This window comes from Asparagus officinalis, chromosome 8 (genome assembly GCF_001876935.1).
Source record: "Asparagus officinalis chromosome 8, Aspof.V1, whole genome shotgun sequence".
NCBI lineage: Eukaryota > Viridiplantae > Streptophyta > Magnoliopsida > Asparagales > Asparagaceae > Asparagus > Asparagus officinalis.
The window spans coordinates 124,420,670-124,442,177 of NC_033801.1; the positions used below are offsets into that span (position 1 = coordinate 124,420,670).

General features: G+C 40.0%; 3 protein-coding genes across 3 annotated transcripts; all 3 read left to right on the forward strand.

Annotated features, from left to right (window-relative positions):
* Positions 581–4,207, forward strand: LOC109822217 (cyclic dof factor 2-like). Its single transcript, XM_020388385.1, has 2 exons — positions 581–726; positions 2,619–4,207. The coding sequence occupies exons 1-2, from the start codon at positions 628–630 to the stop codon at positions 3,903–3,905; spliced, it is 1,386 nt and encodes a 461-aa protein (XP_020243974.1). The 5' UTR covers positions 581–627; the 3' UTR covers positions 3,906–4,207.
* On the forward strand, positions 12,254–13,266 carry LOC109821862 (transcription factor MYB56-like). Its single transcript, XM_020388016.1, has 3 exons — positions 12,254–12,259; positions 12,530–12,671; positions 12,753–13,266. The coding sequence occupies exons 1-3, from the start codon at positions 12,254–12,256 to the stop codon at positions 12,962–12,964; spliced, it is 360 nt and encodes a 119-aa protein (XP_020243605.1). The 3' UTR covers positions 12,965–13,266.
* On the forward strand, positions 19,837–20,937 carry LOC109821863. The gene is made up of 2 exons (XM_020388017.1): positions 19,837–20,440; positions 20,537–20,937. Exons 1-2 carry the CDS (start codon positions 19,837–19,839, stop codon positions 20,935–20,937), a joined length of 1,005 nt encoding a protein of 334 aa, XP_020243606.1.

Sequence of the window (21,508 nt, forward strand, 5' to 3'; positions counted from 1 at the left end):
AAAGGAAAGCTTTTGTAACGCCTGATCAATAATGGGATGGGATAAAATTATAATTAAGTAGGTTTAAAGGGGCAAAATTGGTATGCAAAAGTTTTGACAATGGTTTTCTCTTTTAGAAGTAGTATAGATTATTATTATTATTATTAATTTTTTTTGTTGTTCAGTTGACACCGTATCAGTTTTCCAAGAAAATAACTTCATATTGAACCGGTTTTGTTTTTAGTTACACTTCACCACTCTGTGTTAGGTTTTCATGACAAAGAAGATTCAAACAAACAAGGTAAAGTAATAAAAACCGATTGTGGGGCCCTTAAACTGACGGCTTTTACATGATTTCCATTGCAAAAATTACAACCAAACAGGCCTTTTCCTTGAAAAACAAATAAACAGCAACAAAGATATCACTATTCACCTTTTTTTTTTATTTTGGCCTTTTTTGGATCCCACGTTAACCACGCGAATCCTCCACCACAACAACTAGTGGCTCACAGCGCCCCGAAGTGCTGACTCGGACGCTTAGCTGGCACCTCTCCCTATTTCTTCGTACCCTTTTCTCTTTTCTCTCTCTCTCTCTCTCTCTCTCTCTCTCTTTTCACTGACCGTTCCTCTTCTAATCTTCGATCAACGATGGCTGCTGACGTCGGCGAGCCCCATATCGAGATCTCGGACGGCGCGGCCCCCTTAACGGATTCGGATCCGCAACCCGACCCGATTCGGGATCCTAAGGTCAATTTCCACTTCTTCAGTTTCTCAATTTTCAAAATCTTTGATCGTGTAGTTCGTATTAATTTGGGGAAGTTTGTTCGATTGGGAGTTCGGTGGTTCGATTTGAATTCGATTTGGGTTTTTTCGGTTGATTAGTGGCGAAGCTGGATCGGTTTGTTGTAGTTAAGTACTTTGCCCTAAGAGATTGATGTCATCTTTGTATTATTTATTTGTAAATTGGTGAAAATTTCAGTAGTAAAAGTACTTTACTTAGAGAAATGTGATTAATTAAATAAATCTTGACGGGAAATTTCTCTGATTTTAATCCAAATTGAAAAAAAAGAAAAGAAATAAAAGTAAAGATTGAAAGAGGACTTTGGAATTGGGGATAATTCAATTGTGCGTTAGCCGAGATATTATATTATACTTTTGGGTTGCATGGATTGAAAGAGGACTGTAGATTTGGGGATAAATTCAAAGATCAGCTAATTCTAACTGGACCTGGATTGAGATGCTATTAGAAAGAAATTTTGCATCTGAAAGTTATGTTATGTTAATCTTTTTAGGCTTCAGATCATACTTGCCCCACTAAACTGTTCAATTTGTCACTTCTTACCCCTGAACTATTTTTGAGTCCCTACTTGCCCTCTAAACTGTTGAATTTGTTTCTTGCTTACCCTTTGGACTATTTTTAGTCTCACCTTGACCCCTAAATGAATTCGTCTCCGCTTACTTCTTGAACTATCAAATCCAGGGCTTAGTTACCATTTCTTGTTTATTACTATGTGGGTGTTTTGAACAAATTTATGGGAGAAAAGCGACAGCTCAGGAGGTAAGGGGGTAAGATGAGACTGAAAATAGTTGAGAAGGTAAGAGGGGATGAATTTAATTGTTTTGGGGGGGCAAGATGAGACCAAAAAGGAGTGAAGCCATTTTTTTAATTCAAATACTAAACTGCAAAGAGGTTACTATAACTTGAAGGGAAGGCTCATGTTTTCTTTCAATTACACAATTGATAAGGAGTGAAGCCATTTTTTTAATTCAAATACTAAACTGCAAAGAGGTTACTATAACTTGAAGGGAAGGCTCATGTTTTCTTTCAATTACACAATTGATACATATGTGCATTTTTGTAACTAACAATTCCTGTTATCACCTAGTCTGCTTGGAGTGTATTGAACAATGCAATTTGAGAGCTAAGGCCTTGCATATGTAATATCTGGAAAACCTACTGGAAATCCTATACTGAAAATTACACTTCAATGTAGTCTCTTGCTGTGAGTAACACATGTATACGTATATCTGGAAAACCTACTGGAAATCCTATACTGAAAATTACACTTCAATGTAGTCTCTTGCTGTGAGTAACACATGTAAAACTAATGACATTCGAACGGAGTATTAGTTGGTCAACTCACTCAGACATCAATTGCTTTTGCTTCTGATGCTTTTATGTGAACCGGATTGACATTTGATAAGGTCCATGTGTAAACAAATTTTTTTTATTCAGCGCTGTGAGTGCTCATTCATAAAATATACAACCACACATACATATATTTTACATGTGGATGCAAGTTAGCCTCAAACCATGTTTTTGGGTAGTTATCATACTAGATTTTTTTAGAGACCAGAACTCTTGGGACTTGAATCATGTGGTCAAATATCAGCAACGGAAGCTTGAAGTGACTGTTAACATATATGACCTCCAAGCTACATGTGTAGTGATTATTCTGAAGTGTTTTATAAAATTTGATGTTATAAAATGACTTTTACTTTGTCAGTAAATGTTATGAAATGACTTGTTTTCACGTGGTCACCATAATGAATTTAATTTTCAGTGGTTGTACTCTTTAGTTTTCTGCTTTTCATGATGTTCTAGTTCTTGCAAACTGAAACCTCTTCCCATATTTTAGGGTATATGCAGAGGAATCACAAATGAAGAAGTCAAAGATCGGGCAGCAGATGTCTCAGAGGCATTAGACCAGGATTTTGAGGTAGCTGGTTCTTCTGGTTTAAACAGTGGTAGTCAAAGTGATCACCACGTATCCATTCACACTGAAGAAGCACTAACAGATTCCAAGCATAACCATGATCTGTCTGAATCTGATAGCTCAGGAAAAAATAAGGCCCTCAAGAAGCCAGATAAAATACTGCCTTGTCCTCGCTGCAACAGCTTAAACACCAAGTTCTGCTATTATAACAATTACAACGTTAATCAACCAAGGCATTTTTGTAGGAATTGTCAGCGGTATTGGACTGCAGGTGGTACAATGAGAAATGTTCCTGTTGGTGCTGGAAAGCGGAAGACAAAACATTCTCTAAAGCAACAGAATCATTCTGGAGGTGCTTCTGTGTCTATAAAGCCTCTAATGGGAAATGAGGTTGTCATGAAATTTGGCCCAGAAACACCATTATGCAAACCTGCGGCCTCCGTGGAAATGGCCTTTGTTTCTGTTGGAGAGAAGGGCAAGGAACCCTCTCCCTCCTCTTCTATTACTCCTAGTTGTTCTGAAAATGATTTCCCTAAGCTCGAAGCTCACAAAGACCAAAATTGTCCTCCTGTTTGTGGCAGTGGGCTCCGTCCTTTGCATCCTCTACAGGGTTTTCCAGGGCCACCATGGCCTTACTTCTTGGGCCCAGAATGGAACAATATTGCTGCCATGGCAGCAAGCAACTGCTCTTTTGAGAATGGCAGTCCAAACCCTCTTCCATGGACCCCGCCAATGATTTTTGCTGCTCCAGCTTTATGCACATCTACTGTTCCCTTTCCTTTCATGCCGCCTTCATTCTGGCCCTGCACAACAAGTTGGCCAAATCAAGCATGGAATGTACCATGGAGTGGCTCTATCAATGGCTTGTCACCATTCTCATCTGCTATAACTAATAACATGTCTTCAGACAATGATCCTCCTACACTGGGCAAGCATTCTAGAGATGGTAGCTTGGAAGGGGAGAATAAAACAGAGAGAAAGTCTTTATGGATTCCTAAAACTTTGAGAATTGATGACCCAGAAGAGGCTGCTAAGAGCTCCATATGGTCCACACTTGGCATTAAGCCTGATGAGTCGATAAAAAGGGGCAGCCTTTTTCGAGGTTTCCAGTCCAATAATGAAAGTCATGCTTCATCCACTGCTGCTAAAGTTTTGCAAGCCAATCCTGCTGCCTTATCTCGCTCTCAGACATTTCTTGAGAGCACATAAGCATGTGACATCTCATAGAGAGATACTTATTCTTACTTCAAAAGCACAAGAAACATTTTTAGTGCATGTAATTTGCTGGTTAAAGCATTTGGTGACTTTTTAATACAGCCTGTTGTAGAGCTTCGTTATGCTGTCACGTAGTTGTTGGGGATGAATTGGCCAGGTTTGTCAAGTTTCCTTAAACTGTAGATGGAGTTCTGTAAATAGTAGGTGCAGGTGATGTTTATAGTTTGAATGAAACATAGTTTTATTTCTCCTCTGGTGATTATGGTGGAAGCTAAAGATCTGATTTCTGAGTTCTAGTCCATTTGCATGAGATTGTATGATGCAATTGTATATGATATTCTCTCATTGGGTGAAGAACAAATATTCTACTTTTTCTACAAATAAAAAGAACGTAATGTTGAGTTGCAAATGATGGTTATGATGTTTTTTCCTTGTTCATGATCTCTCAGCCGTCCTGTTTTATGGTGCGTTACACTCATGAATGTTCTGGGACTCTTTTGCCTTCTCTAAACATTTTTTCTTTATTTTAGAAAAATAATAAGGTGGAGAACTCCCAAATTATATCCTGTATAGAGGAGAAAATACCTTTTTCCGGTGTAACTATCTAGCTCGTCTATGAAGGATTGCATCCACAGTTCAGACCACACGGAAGGAAGTAACTTAGGGTAGAAACTGCAACTCCTGTTTTGTTATTTTCATATTATTTGCATTGTTTAGTGTAGGAGGGACTTACTCAAGGTCCTTGGTTCATTTTTTTGATAGACAGCATGTATCATGTAATTGGTTGGTCTGGTTGCTCCTGTGCGTTGCAGTCTGATTGATCATCTGGGTCCTGTATCAGAGACATCCTCACAAAATTCAATCAGGATTTTGTTCAGAACTTGCATTTCTGGTCAGATTGCCAATGCTTATTGTGAACTGGGTAACTGGGTAAGTATTCAATTTTTATCTGTGAAGCTCAAATTTTTAGTTACCTATCTAGTTTTTCTTCAGTTATCTATCTAGTTTTTCTCCATCAAGCAGTACTGACTCTTGTTTATAAGTGTTTAATTTTCCAATATGATGTGCATTTTGGCCTGGTTGCTTAGACTGCTGTAAAAATATCTACAATGTTGCTCTCCTTTTACTTTGTGTTAAGCTATGATTTGTTGATAGTTTTGTTATGATGTGATTGAGTTTGCATCAGTAACATCATAAGCATATTTATGTTTCTATCTTTTGTTAGTTCTTCTCAGTCTTTTGTAGTCAAGATATTTTTCAAATAGTGAGGCAAGCTCTCTCTTTTGGTTCAAGTTGTCAATATATTTTCTTAAAAAAATTTTGACTAAATTTTCAACATGAAAAACTACACAATCTGTATATCTTGTTGCTCTATAAACCATGATTAAGAATAGATTTCTGAACATAATCCCAATCAACACATTGGTCCTTCTATAGGGAAGCCATATTGATATCAGATGCACATTTGATACTTAATATATAGATTATTACATGGTTCATGTAGGGGACTTTCACATGAATTCAATATGTGTCTAGTTTTAGGACAATACATTTAAAGGGCAAGATACATGTATGAGTTTACAAAGTAATCGTTCACTGTATTATAAATTTATCATACATTTTATAGCTGGTTCATGCGTTGAATCATAATTTCTTCACAATATGCTCATAGGAAATTGTCTTTACCACTGCATTTCCATTCCTATCACATGGTCTATTTTGGCTCTTTTAAATTTTATTTGGATCCAATTATATACATCATGAAGCTCTGAAATGGATCGAACCTCTCTCTCTTAAATTTCAAAAGTTTACATTCTCTAATAAATATTTTCTTTTTCTGCGTGGAGAGGTATTTCTGAAACCAACTCAGGGTCCTCTCAACCTTGGCTGCCTTACAAAATATAAACTAATAGAAGGTCAAAAGGACCATTTCTTTTAATGGGGAACTCCACTAATATAAAGCAGATCAGGGCATGTGTGGAGAGAGGTTTGTGCCATTTAAAATTCCTTCAAGAATTTGAAAACTCTTTCTCCTCTCTTCCTTTGAAAAGCTGAAGACCAAAGCGGGTTGGGTGGAATGGGAGTTCAGAAAGGGGCATAGAAGAGACAGACAACGAGGAGAAGTATAGGTGAATATAATCTTATATATATGACAAGGGAAATATGTTACTAGGGAGGCACCTTAAGTTCAACCTAAGGATGCATGATGCATGGATTAGACTGTTCCAATGGATGATCCGCTCCATTCATCATGATCCAAATGTCTCAACGCATCGATAAAACAAAAATCACGATGTTTCAATACTTCTAACACGTATGTTTCATTGTCTCTTTTGTTGTATTATTGTGAAACCGTTAATTTTTCAATCAATTGATGAATGAGTATCTATAACCCAGTATGTTAGCGGAAATAACGTGTGCATATTTTTGTGATTGATTCTGTAAATATTCCCTAGGCTAGGTATGTTAAGATGAGTTGTATGATTGATCTACTTTCCTATCTTAGCTTATTTGTTACTTAGTTTAGCTTTACTATTTATGTAAATCTTCTAGCTGTACAAGGAAAGTTGAATCAGCTTTGTGTATATATTCCCAGGCTACGGCCAAAACAAATCAATGAAAAATCATTTCCACAAATCTCTTTATGGTATCAGAGCCACTCAAGAATAGGAGAGAGGGCCAATTTTTTTTTAATCGTTCTCCAGCGATTGAAACCTTCGATCTTCAAACACGAATTCCGACTATCGACACCTCGTCATGGGTGACGACAAGACCACAAAGCCCCTCGACTCCACATCTCCATACTACCTCCATCCCTCCGACGGACCACAAATCACAATCTGTCCAATTGTGTTACGTGGTGAGAACTACAATGAATGGGTTCGTTCGATGCGCAATAACTTCCGTGCAAAGAACAAACTCGGCTTCCTCGATGGAACCATAGCCAAACCGACGAAAGGAACTCCAGAAGAGTCCTTATGGGTGAGGGTTAATTCCACTCTCGTAGGATGGATTCATAATACCCTTGATCCAGTCTTACGCTCATCCGTCCCTCAACCTGATGATGTGAAAGATATGTGGGATGATATTCGACAACGTTTTGCGATAGGAAACGGTCCAAGAATCCATGAGTTGAAGACACTTTTGAGTAATTGCAAGCAGCGTGGCCTCTCTGTGGTGAATTACTACAACGAATTGAGGAAGATATGGGATGAACTTGCGGGATATTCTACTGTCCCAACATGTACTTGTGCCGCTGCTACTGAATTTGCTAAAGAAAAAGAGAATGAAAAGGTACATGCCTTCCTGGTTGGTTTGGATTCTACTCTTTATGCTAATGCTGTTTCAAATATTTTGATGATGGAACCTTTGCCGAGCTTAAACACGATTTTTGCTAAGATCGTGACTGAAGAACGTCACCAAACTATTGCTCGAGCCCACGAAACCAAATCTGATGTTGTCGGTTTCGCGGCACAAGGGGCTGCTAGGGGGCGCAACCTTGCTCGTGGTAGTGAGCGTCCTCGACCCAATGGCGTCTGCTCTCATTGCGCCAAACCTGGGCATGACCAAGAAAGTTGTTTTCAACTGATTGGGTTCCCGGATTGGTGGTATTCTGAAAACCGCACCAATGGAGGGCAAGGTAGAGGCGGAGGCAGGTTTGGACGAGGGGGAGGAAGGAGTAGCAAACGCAGCAGCCACCTCGAAGTCTGCTGCCAATACAAGCTATGCTCAGGTACCCCTACAGGAGTCAGATCGTAGCGGCATTCATGCTCTCTCGGATGATCAGTGGGCTACGCTTGTGAACATGCTCAACACTTCCAAAGGGTAGTCTTCTTCGACCGAAAAGTTGAGTGGTAAGTTTGATGTTCCCGATCAATGGATCATCGATACCGGATGCTCGAACCACATGACTGGTAATGCTAGATTATTTAGCAAATTGATTGATATTTCTCCTACTTATGTTGGGCTGCCTAATGGAAAACAAACCATCGCTACTAAGGAAGGGACGATAACTCTGAGCAAAAATATAGTGCTAAATAATGTATTATTAGTTCCAGATCTTACTTGTAATTTGCTGTCGGTGTCTCACTTGCTTGCCGATTTACATTTTTCTGTCATTTTTACTGATAAGCTTTGCATCATACAGGACTGTACTTTGAGGACTCTGATTGGAGCGGGTGAACAATGTGACGGGGTTTACTGGTTTCGGCCTCTGCGACAACTTCGGGCTTATAATGCAACTGTGGGAGATAAACGAGAACTGTGGCATCAAAGGCTGGGACACCCCTCTCGGAAAGTAGATTTTCTTTTGCCTGATATTATTCGAAGTAATGGAAATAAGGATGTTCGTGCTATTCATGAATCTTGTGATATTTGTTTAAGAGCTAAGCAAACTAGAAGTAGGTTTCCTTTGAGTAATAATAAAGCCAAAGATGTTTTTGACTTAATCCATTATGATATATGGGGCGCGTATACTTTGCCGGCTAGTTGTGGTGCTCATTATTTTTTAACCATTGTCGATGACTGTTCTCGAGCCGTATGGGTTTATTTGATGTCTGCAAAGTCTGAGGTGCCTCAACTTATTACGAATTTCTGTAGAATGGTTAAAACCCAATTTGATAAGCATGTTAAAATTCTAAGAAGTGACAACGGAAGGGAATTTACATGTCTTCATCGGTTTTATGCTGACAATGGTATTATTCATCAAACCTCTTGTGTCAACACTCCACAACAAAATGGAAGGGTAGAACGTAAACATAGGCATATTCTTAATGTGGCTCGGGCATTACTTTTTCAAGCTAATCTTCCCATTTCTTTTTGGGGGGAGAGTATAATGACGGCTGCCTATATAATAAACCGAACCCCTACCCCATTGCTCAATGGAAAAACACCTCACGAAGTTCTTTTTGGTTCACCTCCTAAGTATGATGCCCTTCGTGTATTCGGTTGTCTTTGTTTTGTCAAAAATCAACCTCGTGTGAAGGATAAGTTTGGTACTCGCTCTCGTCGATGTGTATTTGTGGGGTATCCATTTGGTAAAAAGGGGTGGCGTTTATATGACTTAGAGCAAAAGATGTTCTTTATATCTTGAGATGTTGTTTTTTGTGAAAAACAATTCCCTTTTGCTAGTGAAATCCATTTGAATAATACTGATGGTGTATTTGAAAATGAGGGGTGTATTTGAAAATGAGGAGTATTATAACACTGGGACTTATTTTGAGGATACTCCCTTAGCAAGGGGGAGTGAGGAGCACTCGGTTGTGGAAGGAGGAATTGATGGCAGGGCTGAAGAGGTTGAGCAGCACGTCACACCACCTACGGGTGGCGGGTTGGAGGCTGTCCAACAACTTTGTGTTGGTGCAACTTCGAATACTGGGGAGGTGATTAATGAAGCGAATGTTCTGCAAGAAACTGGTCGAGGACATCGAATAAAGAAACCTTCTAGTAAACTCAAGGACTTTATCACCAATACTGTTCTAGTTATAAACCCTGTCACATCACCTACAACTGCTCCATCAAAGTCCTCAGGTACTCCTTTTCCCATTGCTTATTATGTAAATTGTGATAAGTTTTCTGTGAGACACACCTGTTTCTTGGCAGCAATTACTGCAGGCACTGAACCCACATCTTTTAAAGAAGCTGTTAAGGACCCTGGTTGGCGGAAAGCAATGCAAGAAGAAATAGATGCCCTTGAGAGAAATAGAACTTGGACTTTAGAGGACCTTCCACCCGGGAAGAAGGCAATCGGATGTAAGTGGGTCTATAAAGTCAAGTATCGATCTGATGGTACGGTTGAACGATTAAAGGGGCGTCTAGTAGTGTACGGGAATCGACAAGTTGTAGGAATTGACTTCAATGAAACATTTGCACCTGTAGCTAAAATGGTCACGGTTCGAACATTTTTGGCTATAGCAATGGCAAGAAAGTGGGAACTACACCAGATGGATGTGCATAACGCCTTTTTACATGGAGATCTTGATGAGGAGGTATATATGCAACTACCTCCTGGCTTTAATTCTGCTACTTCGGGTAAGGTGTGTCGATTACGTAAGTCACTCTATGGACTCCGACAAGCACCACGGAATTGGTTTGCTAAGCTCTCGACTGCTTTGAAGGATATTGGTTTTAAACAATCTTATGCTGATTACTCATTGTTTAGTTATTCCAAGGGTGATGTTGCTTTACATGTTCTTGTGTACGTAGATGACATTATAATCACAGGTTCTTCTTCTTTGGCAATCGAGAAATTCAAGCAACAACTAAGTGAGAGATTTCATATGAAAGACTTGGGCATTCTCAAATATTTTCTCGGCATTGAAGTGGCACGTGGGAAGGACGGTTTGTTTCTTTCACAACGAAAATATGTTCTTGACATCGTAAGTGAGGCCGGATTACTTGGAGCACGCCCCGCTTCTACACCCATGGAACAAAATCACCATCTTGCCACCATAAATGGCGCTGTCTTTGATGATCCGGAGAAGTACAGGCGACTTGTAGGGCGCCTAATCTACTTGACGATTACACGGCCTGAATTGTGTTACTCCGTACATATATTAGCTCAGTTTATGGGTGATCCTCGTGTTGAACATTGGGATGCAGCTTTGAGAGTTTTGCGGTATTTGAAAGGTTGTCCTGGACAGGGTATTTTGCTGCGTGGGGAGAGTAATTTTCAACTCTATGCCTTCTGTGATAGCGACTGGGCAAGTTGCCCTATAACTCGGAGATCATTGACTGGTTACTTTATTTTATTAGGCTCTTCTCCTATCTCTTGGAAAACGAAAAAACAGCCAACTGTTTCCCGATCTTCTGCGGAGGCCGAGTATAGGTCTATGGTAACTACTACATGTGAGTTAAAGTGGTTGAAATCCCTTTTGGCTTGTTTTGGGATACAACATGTGCGTCCCATGCGATTATTTTGTGATAGTCTGTAGGCGTCAAAAAATGCTGAAAGATATCCAAATACAGCTCAAGAGGAAATCATCCAAAAAGGCAGAAGAACACAAGTTTGGGATGTCTCGCATGCGAGACAGTCTTTACTGTCTCGCCAGGCGAGACAGCATTCTCTGTCTCGCAGGCGAGACAGCATTCTCTGTCTCGCCCGCGAGACAGCATTCTCTGTCTCGCCCATGAGACAGTTTTCAAAGAAGTTAGAAACCACTTTATAACCGCCGACACGTGGCCACCAACTGTTCAAGAACGTGGGGAACGTCGTGGGCGAGAATCACGTTGATAACTGCCAGAATAACGGAGTTTAAAACGTGGGAAGACAGTTACAGAACTGTTCCTATGGGTTATAAATACCCCCCGAAGGCCATTTTTGAAGGAGGCTGATCAGAGAGCATCCACAGGCTGATTTCAGAGCAGAGAGGGCAGAGTACTCGAGCTTCTGTAACTCCTTGATATTCAGGCTTTGACTTGATTTCAAGAAGAACGACTATCTTACCTTGATAAGATATCGTTTCAAGTTCTCACTTCGATAAACGAAGTCAGAATCATAAACCCCTCACGATTCGATCAGAATCTGTGATTTGGTGGTCCACGGGCTAACGCACCCCCGGCACAGGCAAAGATCCCACGCAAGCAGTGATCCAAACAACGATCCTGCGTTTGTTTTCCAAGAGTTGTAATTTTCATTTTGTTGTGTAAAAGAAGTCTTATAAAAAGGCTATTTCTTTTGAATTTATTGTAATCGACTGAAGATATAATGAATTCCATGACAAAACCAACTTTTGACGCAAACATAGTCAAGCTGCTCTCTATATAGCGGCTAATCCGGTTTTCCATGAAAGAACGAAACATATAGAAATGGATTGTCACTTTGTTCGTGATGCTTTGCAAGATGGAACAATTTCTACGTCTCATATTCGGACCGGTGCACAGCTAGCGGATATTTTGACCAAGGCTCTTGGTAAATCACAGTTTTATTTACTCCTTCGCAAGTTGGGCATTTGCAATCTCCATGCTCCAACTTGAGGGGGAGTATTAGTGGAAATAACGTGTGCATATTTTTGTGATTGATTCTGTAAATATTCCCTAGGCTAGGTATGTTAAGATGAGTTGTATGATTGATCTACTTTCCTATCTTAGCTTATTTGTTACTTAGTTTAGCTTTGCTATTTATGTAAATCTTCTAGCTGTACAAGGAAAGTTGAATCAGCTTTGTGTATATATTCCCAGGCTACGGCCAAAACAAATCAATGAAAAATCATTTCCACAAAACTCTTTACAGTATGCCTACTTTTTTGTTTATATATCATCCAAAACAAGAGAAGGACGAGAAGATAGAGTCTCCAAAGCTCAAAACCCACACAAGGGACTGTCTCTTATCTTCTCTTTTTGAAATGGAAGTCAGTTTGCTGCTGATGCAAAGCCCAATGCTCAAACTACTCAAAGAGCGCAACAAAACACAACATTCAACGTCTGACTTAGAATAGAATAAGAAAGAGCTAAGGTCAGGAGAAACGTGTGGCTTTCCCCCAACCACGGTTGTGTCTTTTTATTCCTTTCCCCTTTTCTCTTTTCAACTTTGAACGCTTCTTAGCTTTTTATTCTCTTACATTCAAGATGAAAACCAGTCCTTACCTTGTAATGGGTTTGTTTCAAGAAAAACAAGGTAGATACAGAACGAGAATGAGCAGTCCAAGTTCTGTTCTAGAGGCCATTGGAGGCGATCTGAGGATGCCGAGCTCAGAGAACTAGTTTCTCAACATGGCCCCCAGAACTGGAACCTTATAGCAGAGAAACAACAAGGGAGATCAGGTATTTATACAAATAATAATTTTTACTAACAAAAAACTATTTTTTATGATGGTTTTCTTATCCATGTCATAATTTGAACAGGGAAGAGTTGCAGGCTGAGATGGTTCAATCAGCTAGACCCCAGTATCAATAGAAGCGCGTTAACTGAAGAAGAAGAAAGTAGGCTTCTAGCTGCTCAAAAAGCTGACGGCAGCAAATGCGCAATAATAGCAAGTGTTTTTCCTGGGAGCACAGATAAGGGGGTGAAGAATCATTGGCATGTGATCATGGCTAGGAAGCAGAGAGAAGAGTAGAGTGGTTCACAGAGAAAGAAGCTCTCCAGCTCTGCATCAGATGAGTCTTTGTCTTCGTCAGATCACTCTCTCAATTCCTCAATCACTAGCAAGGATGTTCCTGGATTTTTCTTAATTGATGTTCACAGAGGTTTCTGTTAGGTTGAAGATGGATACCAACCTCCGACGGCGGAGGAGCTCCGACGAGCTCCAGGAAGACGCAGACGAGCGTGGCGAAGTCGGCGGCGACCCCCCCAGGCGAGCTCGAGCTTGGCGAACGCGATGGTGGTTTGGGTCGAACGCGACCCTCGTTGGCGAACGCGACCCTCAGTTCCGACCATCGCGTCTTTGGCCTCCCACCTCCGCGTCCATCGCATGGCTGGCGATCGGCTATAAAAGGAGCCCCCCCGAGCCCTAGGGTTGGTGCTCCTTCTCCCCGACTTCTTTCTCTGGCGGCGGTGAAAAACCCCAAACGCAGCAGCGTTCCTTTTTTCTCAAATCGCAGCAGCGATTTAAATTCCCAGGCTTCAACAGTGTTTTAGGGGATTTAAGAAGAGAGAGAAAAGAGAAGAGGGGATTTTATTGTGGGTATTAACACTGTAGCTACAGTGTTTGTTTGAGGAATCTCAGTTTAGAGATTTGCTCTTGATTTGTAATTTCTTGTTAGATTAAATAAGAAATTGACTGTGTGGCTCCCGAGGACGTAGGCAGTTGCCGAACCTCGTAAAACTTGGTGTACTGTTCTTGATACTGCGTTTCCGTTGCATTAGGGATTTCGGCGTTAAATTCCCAACAACTGGTATCAGAGCGTGAAACGATCTAGAGAAAGTCAGATTCAAGTGGGAACCATGGTCGCAGATGAGGGAAAGGTGAGATTAGAAAAGTTTGATGGATCAGATTTCGGATTCTGAAAAATGCAGATAGAGGATTATCTATATCAGAAAAATCTGTATCAACCTCTCTCGGGGAAGAAGCCGGAGGGTATGAAGGAAGAAGATTGGAATCTTCTGGACAGAAAAGCCCTCGGAGTTATCAGATTGACATTAACTCGCAATGTTGCGTTCAACATAACGAAGGAGAAGACCACGGCAGGTCTTATGGCGGCACTCTCAAATATGTATGAGAAGCCATCAGCCTCAAATAAAGTCCATTTGATGAGGCGGTTGTTCAATCTGCGAATGGCGGAAGGTGCATCGGTAGCACATCATCTCAATGAACTCAATACAGTCACGACCCAATTGAGTTCAGTTGATATTGAGTTTGATGAGGAAGTTCGAGCGTTGATCCTTTTGTCTTCCCTACCAGAGAGTTGGAACGCTACAGTCACGACAGTGAGTAGCTCGTCGGGAAAGAGAAAGTTGAAGTTTGACGACGTTCGTGATCTGGTTCTCAGTGAGGAGATCCGACGGAGAGAGTCGGATGAAGCTACAACCTCTTCAGTATTACATATAGAGTCAAGAGGTAGAAGTTCAACCAGAGGAAATGGATCAGATGATAGGAGATCCAAATCCAGAAATCCCAACAGTTCGAAGGCTATCGAGTGTTGGAAGTGCGGGAAAACCGGGCACTACAAGAATCAGTGCAGGAGTGCACGGGAGGAGTGGGAGGAAAATGCAGATGTGAATGTTGCTTCCATCTCAGGAGGAGATGATGCGCTGATATGCTCTTTGGAGAGCAAGGAGGAGTCTTGGGTGTTGGACTCGGGAGCATCATTCCATGCTACTTCTCAGAAAGAATTCCTCGAGAAATATATCCCCGGAAACCTTGGAAATGTATATCTTGGTGACGATCAAGCATGTGCCATTATTGGCAAAGGTGTAGTGAAGATTAAGCTGAATGAGTCAGTATGGGAGCTGAAGGATGTCAGGTATATTCCCGACCTGAAGAGGAACTTAATCTCAGTAAGCCAGCTGGCTAGTGAAGGCTACACGATGACTTTCCATGGAAAGCAGAAGAGAGTTAGCTTTCAGGCAAGTAGCAGACCCCCCAGGAAGCAGAAGCTAGAGCTTGTTCACTCGGATGTTTGGGGACCAACAACCACCGCGTCGATTGGTGGGAAACACTACTTCGTGACTTTTATTGATGATCACTCTCGGAAAGTATGGGTCTACTTTCTGAAGAAAAAGTCAGAAGTGTTTGAGGCTTTCAGAAGATGGAAAGCCATGGTCGAGAATGAGACCGGTTTGAGGGTAAAGAAACTCAGAACAGACAATGGTGGTGAGTATGAAGACACCAGATTCAAGAAGTTCTGCTATGAGCACGGTATCAGAATGGAGAGGACCGTGCCCGGCACGCCTCAGCACAATGGTGTGGCTGAGCGCATGAATAGAACGTTGACAGAGAGAGCCAGAAGCATTCGGATGCAGTCAGGTCTACCGAAGCAGTTCTGGGCAGAAGCAGTCAACACAGCAGCTTACTTGATCAACCGAGGTCCATCGGTTCCATTGGAGCACAGAATACCAGAAGAGGTATGGTGCGGAAAGGAGGTAACCCTCTCACATCTCAAAGTTTTCGGTTGTGTAGCTTATGTGCATATAAGTGATCAAGGCAGGAATGAGCCTGATCCCAAGTCCAAGAAATGCACATTCATCGGGTATGGTGAAGACGATTTCGGCTACCGCATTTGGGACAACGAAAACAAGAAGGTGATCAGGTGCAGAGATGTGACATTCAACGAGAAGGTGATGTACAAGGACATGCACAAGACAGATGACGGTGACTCAGAGAGCGAGTCAACATTTGTAGATGCAGATGATGTCCCAGATAACCTCTCGGAAGAACCCAATGCAGAAGGTCCTCAGCCAGAAGAGTCTGTTGGACAGAACGGTGCGCAGGAGCCCGATGCACCAGCTCCGATATTGAGGATAACTACTCGTCCTCCTGTGCCTAACAGCAGATACATGAATTATATGTTGCTGACAAATGGAGGAGAGTTTGAAAGCTTTGATGAAGCTTGTCAGAGTGGAGATGCGAGCAAGTGGGAGTTTGCTGCGAAAGAAGAGAAGAAATCTCTGATCTCCAACCAGTCATGGGGACTAGCTAAGTTGCCCATGGGGAAGAAGACACGCCACAACAAGTGGGTGTATCGAGTGAAAAAGGAGCAGAATGGTTCCAGACGATACAGAGCCCGACAAGTTGTCAAATGATTTCAACAGAATATCCAAGGAAGAAAGGATCCAGCGGATATGTTGACAAAGGCAGCGACCTTTCAGAAACTGGAGTTGTGTGCAACTTCAGTTGGCCTTCATGCATAGATGATGAAGGCGGAGCCACACAAGAGAGGAGCTTGATGGGATAGCATGTTGTCGTCGGTTTGGTCTCCAAGTGGGAGATTGTTAGGTTGAAGATGGATACCAACCTCCAACGGCGGAGGAGCTCCGACGAGCTCCAGGAAGACGCAGACGAGCGTGGCGAAGTCGGCGGCGACCCCCCCAGGCGAGCTCGAGCTTGGCGAACGCGATGGTGGTTTGGGTCGAACGCGACCCTCGTTGGCGAACGCGACCCTCGTTGGCGAACGCGACCCTCAGTTCCGACCCCCGCGTTCGGCCTCCCACACCCGCGTCCGTGCGAACCGCTGGCGACAGGTTGTCGCCAGCCTATCATCGATTCGACTATAAAATTGAGGAATCTCAGTTTAGAGATTTGCTCTTGATTTGTAATTTCTTGTTAGATTAAATAAGAAATTGACTGTGTGGCTCCCGAGGACGTAGGCAGTTGCCGAACCTCGTAAAACTTGGTGTACTGTTCTCTATACTGCGTTTCCGTTGCATTAGGGATTTCGGCGTTAAATTCCCAACAGTTTCAAGGGACACAGGCCTCAGATTGTTTTATGGGTATGTTCGTTTCTTTGCAGTGTTAGGTAGTTTTAAGGATAAAACTAAATGTGCTTTTCATTCAGCTAGAGTTCCTTTCGCTATATCTTTGAAATTGTGATAAGCATTGAAATTTATAAGTTTACATTCTAAGAATCTAACGTGTCCGATAGGTGAATGTTCTTTTTATGGACAGAAACATGACTTTTTTAATGCAGAGTTACTCCCTTTTAAATCTGTCTTGGGCATTCAATTTGAATATGAATTGCTTTGATATCATCTTAAAGATGTACTTGAACTTGTTTATTGTGAGTTATTTACTAGTTACTTTCTAGTTTTTAGTGATGTTTATGATGTTTCTCATAGTTTCTATTTCGTAGATTATTGTCGATATATTTTCTTGCCTCTTCACTTTATCTGTTTCTATGGACTTGGAATGAGCTTTCCTCAATTTTATTGATTTTAGGTTTAATTGCAGAGTGCCTCCTGCACTAAAGTTGTTTTACGCTTATTAACCCTAAACTTTTTTATTAGAACTTTGATCCCTAATTCCACGATGGAGTTATCTTCCCTTTATTTGTACTCGTCAAGTGAGCGTCACAGGACATGAATGTGTTGCAGATAGATCCCTTAATATTTCACTTTGTTAGACAGAGGCATGACCTTGAGCGTCTAATATACATCTTACGGTGCACATACAAGTAACAAATAACGAACGGATAACTCTGTTCGGACATCAGTAGTGAGTCTAAGACCATCTCCAACGCAGCGGCATTTTGAGGCAAAAATGGGTTTTGCCGCTGCGCGTGAGCTCCAACCCAGCGCTATTTTTTACCGCATTTTGGCGGTGATGAACAGCGCGACGCCATATTTGGCGTCGCACTGTTCATCACCCCCATTACTGTTTTTTATTTTATTTTTTTTTCAATTTTTTTACCTCATACTTTTATATATTTACAATTTGACCCCAATTGTTTCATTAAATGTATAAAACAACCCCAATAATATTTAAATTTTATAATTTTACCCTAATTGTATAATTTGGACAAAATAAATTATTTTTTAAAAATAAAAATAATGCTAAAATTTAAAAAACATTATTATTAATTATAATATTAAAATCTAGACATTATAAGTAAAGTCCCATGAAATATAAAGAGCAATCCTAATACATAATTCAAATATAAATTACATATCTGAAATACATAACATATAAAAACTGACACACATAATATAAAACAATGGAATTCAAATCTTTCATTATAATTTTCCATTCATCTCTATCTTTTTTCATGGCTATCTTTTCTCGTTCGATATCAAATGCTTCTTGCCTGTCCAAGCTCGCCTTGTCTAACCTGTCTATAAGTCGATTGTTGGAGGTCTCGATGGAGTCCACTACACTTGACTCATGATCATCATTTTTCCTTTTCAATTTAGCTTTTTTTACCCCAATAGGTCGTTCAGATGGAGTAAATGATGATAGTCCAGGAGATGTTGATATAGGAGATTCCGGAGTGGGATTATCTGATTGTGATGAGTCGAAGTTCACACTTTGGGATTGTCTTCGACCAACTTGTCTTGCTGTGGGGACATCATCTTTGAATTTTTCAAAATTTTTAACCATATTCTATACATTATCAAATTTGAAACCTTTTTTGTACTTTGGTTCTTGCATAAATAACATCTTTGCTCGAACTAACTGCAAATTATAGTGAACATCAAGTTATGTATTTCAACAATAATAATAAAATTCAGACGATAATTAATAGAATACTTACAATATCTTCATCTGAAGCACCACTTGGATTCAGATTCTCTACTTGTCTCAAGCACGCATTCAATTTCCTTACTTCATTACTTATGATTTCCATTCGAGAACGAATTGATCGGCTCGTACGCACATCAGAATTTTGGTCTCGAAGTTCATTGTATCTGTCCTCCACACGAGACCAAAATGCATCTCGAGACTGGTTTCTACCGATAATAGGGTCTTGAGAAATATCCAAGAATACTTGACAAAGGAGCACATCTTCAGTAACCGTGTATCCAGTTGATCGAACAGACATTTTTTTGTAAAAAACGGTTGGTTTGGAGATCAGAAATACTTTAAAGAAATACTTCGAATTGGGTGGTTTGAAGTAGAATTCGTGAATGTTATTTATAGCCAATCCAAATTTGTTTTTTTTTTGTTTGAATTTTAATTTGAATTTGAATTGGTCGGCGGTCAACATTTGAAATTGAATCGTTTTGTACAAACTGATCAGCTTTACACATTGTCCAATGTTGTTGGTGGGAATCAATTTTTGAAATCAGGTCAGCTTTACATATTGTCCAACGTATACACAGCTCAGCTTTCTTTGAATTGTGTGAAAGCTTTGTACGAGTGGGAATCATTTTTTGAAAACTGATCAGCTTTACACATTGTCCAACGTTGTCGGTGGGAATCAATTTTTGAAATCAGGTCAGCTTTGCACATTGTCCAACGTATACACAGCTCAGCTTTCTTTGAATTGTGTGAAAGCTTTGTACGAGTGGGAATCATTTTTTGAAATCAGGTTAGCTTTACACATTGTCCAACGTATACACAACTTAGCTTTCCTTGAATTGTGTGAAAACTTTATACGAGTGGGAATCATTTTTTGAAATCAGGTCATCTTTACACATTGTCCAACGTATACACAACTCAGCTTTCCTTGAATTGTGTGAAAGCTTTGTACGAGTGGGAATCATTTTCCCCAATCAGGTCAGTTTGACACATTGTCCAACGTATACACAGCTCAGCTTTCCTTGAATTGTGTGAAGGCTTTGTACGAGTGGGAATTATTTTTTTAAATTAACACAGCTTTACACATTGTCCAATGTATACAGCTAAGCAAATTTGAATTTTGTGACAAACTGATAACAGCTGGAAAGCATTTCCTGAAATCAGCTCAACTTTACACATTGTTCAATGTATACAGCTAAGCAAAGTTTTATAAATAGCATACTAGATTAGGTACATCCACATAATTACTCGTTGTTATATTAAAATTATTATTCTCCATTTCTGCATACTTCAGTCATTCTTTTCTTACTTCAAAAATGAATTTCGATGCTGGAGGTCCATCATATTTATCATCATCTTCATCTTCGGATGATGATAATTTTCTGTCCAATATCATTGCAGAGATTGATGAAACCGAAGAAGTAATTTGTGAGTACATCAACAACAACATGATCCTCGTTAACAAGTTACGTCAACAAAACTACCAACCGATCCATGGTGGCTCGATTCCCGGTCATGCAGTGATCAACCACGATCGAGAAAATGCGCATCAGAATTTGATCATAGATTATATTGCCGATAATCCACGTTTTGGAGAAGATATGTTTCGTCGTCGATATCGGATGTCAAGAAGTTTGTTCATTCGTATTGTTGATGCAGTGAAAGATCATGACTATTACTTCCAACAACGAAGTGATGGACTTGGTAGAATGAGATTATCACCATTACAGAAAGTAACAGCTGTTTTTCGCATGTTGGCATACGGTCTACCAGCTGATGCTACGGACGAATACGTTAAAATAGGTAAGTCAACAGCAATTGAAAGTATGACAAAATTTTATCGTGCTATGGTGGAAATATTCGCAGAGCGGTATCTACGAACACCTAACGCTAACGATATTGCTAGGCTACTCTATATTGGTAAAAAACGTGGTTTTCCAGGAATGTTAGGAAGTCTTGATTGTATGCATTGGAAATAAAAAAATTGTCCAACGGCATGGTCTGGGCAATACGCAGGACGTGGTGGGTCACCAACTATTATCCTTGAAGTTGTGGCAGATTATGATCTTTGGATATGGCACGCATATTTCGGTATGCCATGCACCAATAATGATATCAATGTGCTGGAGTCATCTAATCTTTTCTCTAATCTAGCTCAAGGTATTGCTCCTCCCGCTCACTATGTTATTCAAGGAAAAGAGTATAATATGGGTTATTATTTAGCTGATGGTATATATCCAAAATGGGCTACTATTGTACAAACAATCCAACAGCCACAAGGTAGGAAGAAAAAATATTTTGCCATGAAACAGGAAACATGTAGAAAAGATGTAGAACATGCGTTCGGAGTTCTCCAATCACGATTTGCAATTGTGACAGGATCAACACGTTTTTTGAAAAAAACATGTATTACATGACATAATGACTGCATGCATTATTATGCACAATATGATAATCGAGGATGAACGTGACCTTTATGCACCAATTCAAAAAGTGAGGGAAGCGCCAACACCAGAAGTTGATATTGTAGCAGATAAAACTACAAGATTTACTCAATTTATTGCACGTTACAAACAAATCAAGGATAAAGATGCCCATATTGCGCTTCGTAATGCATTGATAGATCATTTATGGGAGGAATACACTATTTCAGATAGTTAAGTGCATATTAAATTTATAATTTTTACATTGTTGTTAATGTTTAATTATTTTCTTGTATTTTATTTTCTGTTGTGTTCTTAAATGTAATATTTTGGCAATATCAATAATAAAAATATAATATTTTAGCAATCAAGTTATTTTAATTAATAAAATAATATTTTATTGTTTTATTAGTTTTATTTTTTAAATAATAAATCATTTTGTTTGAAAAATATTTGAAAAAAATAAAACTTGATATGTGGGGTTAATTGTTGAAATAGTTAAAAATATATGGAATAAAAAATAATAATATAAAAGTAGATAAAAAAGAATATATTGAGAATATTC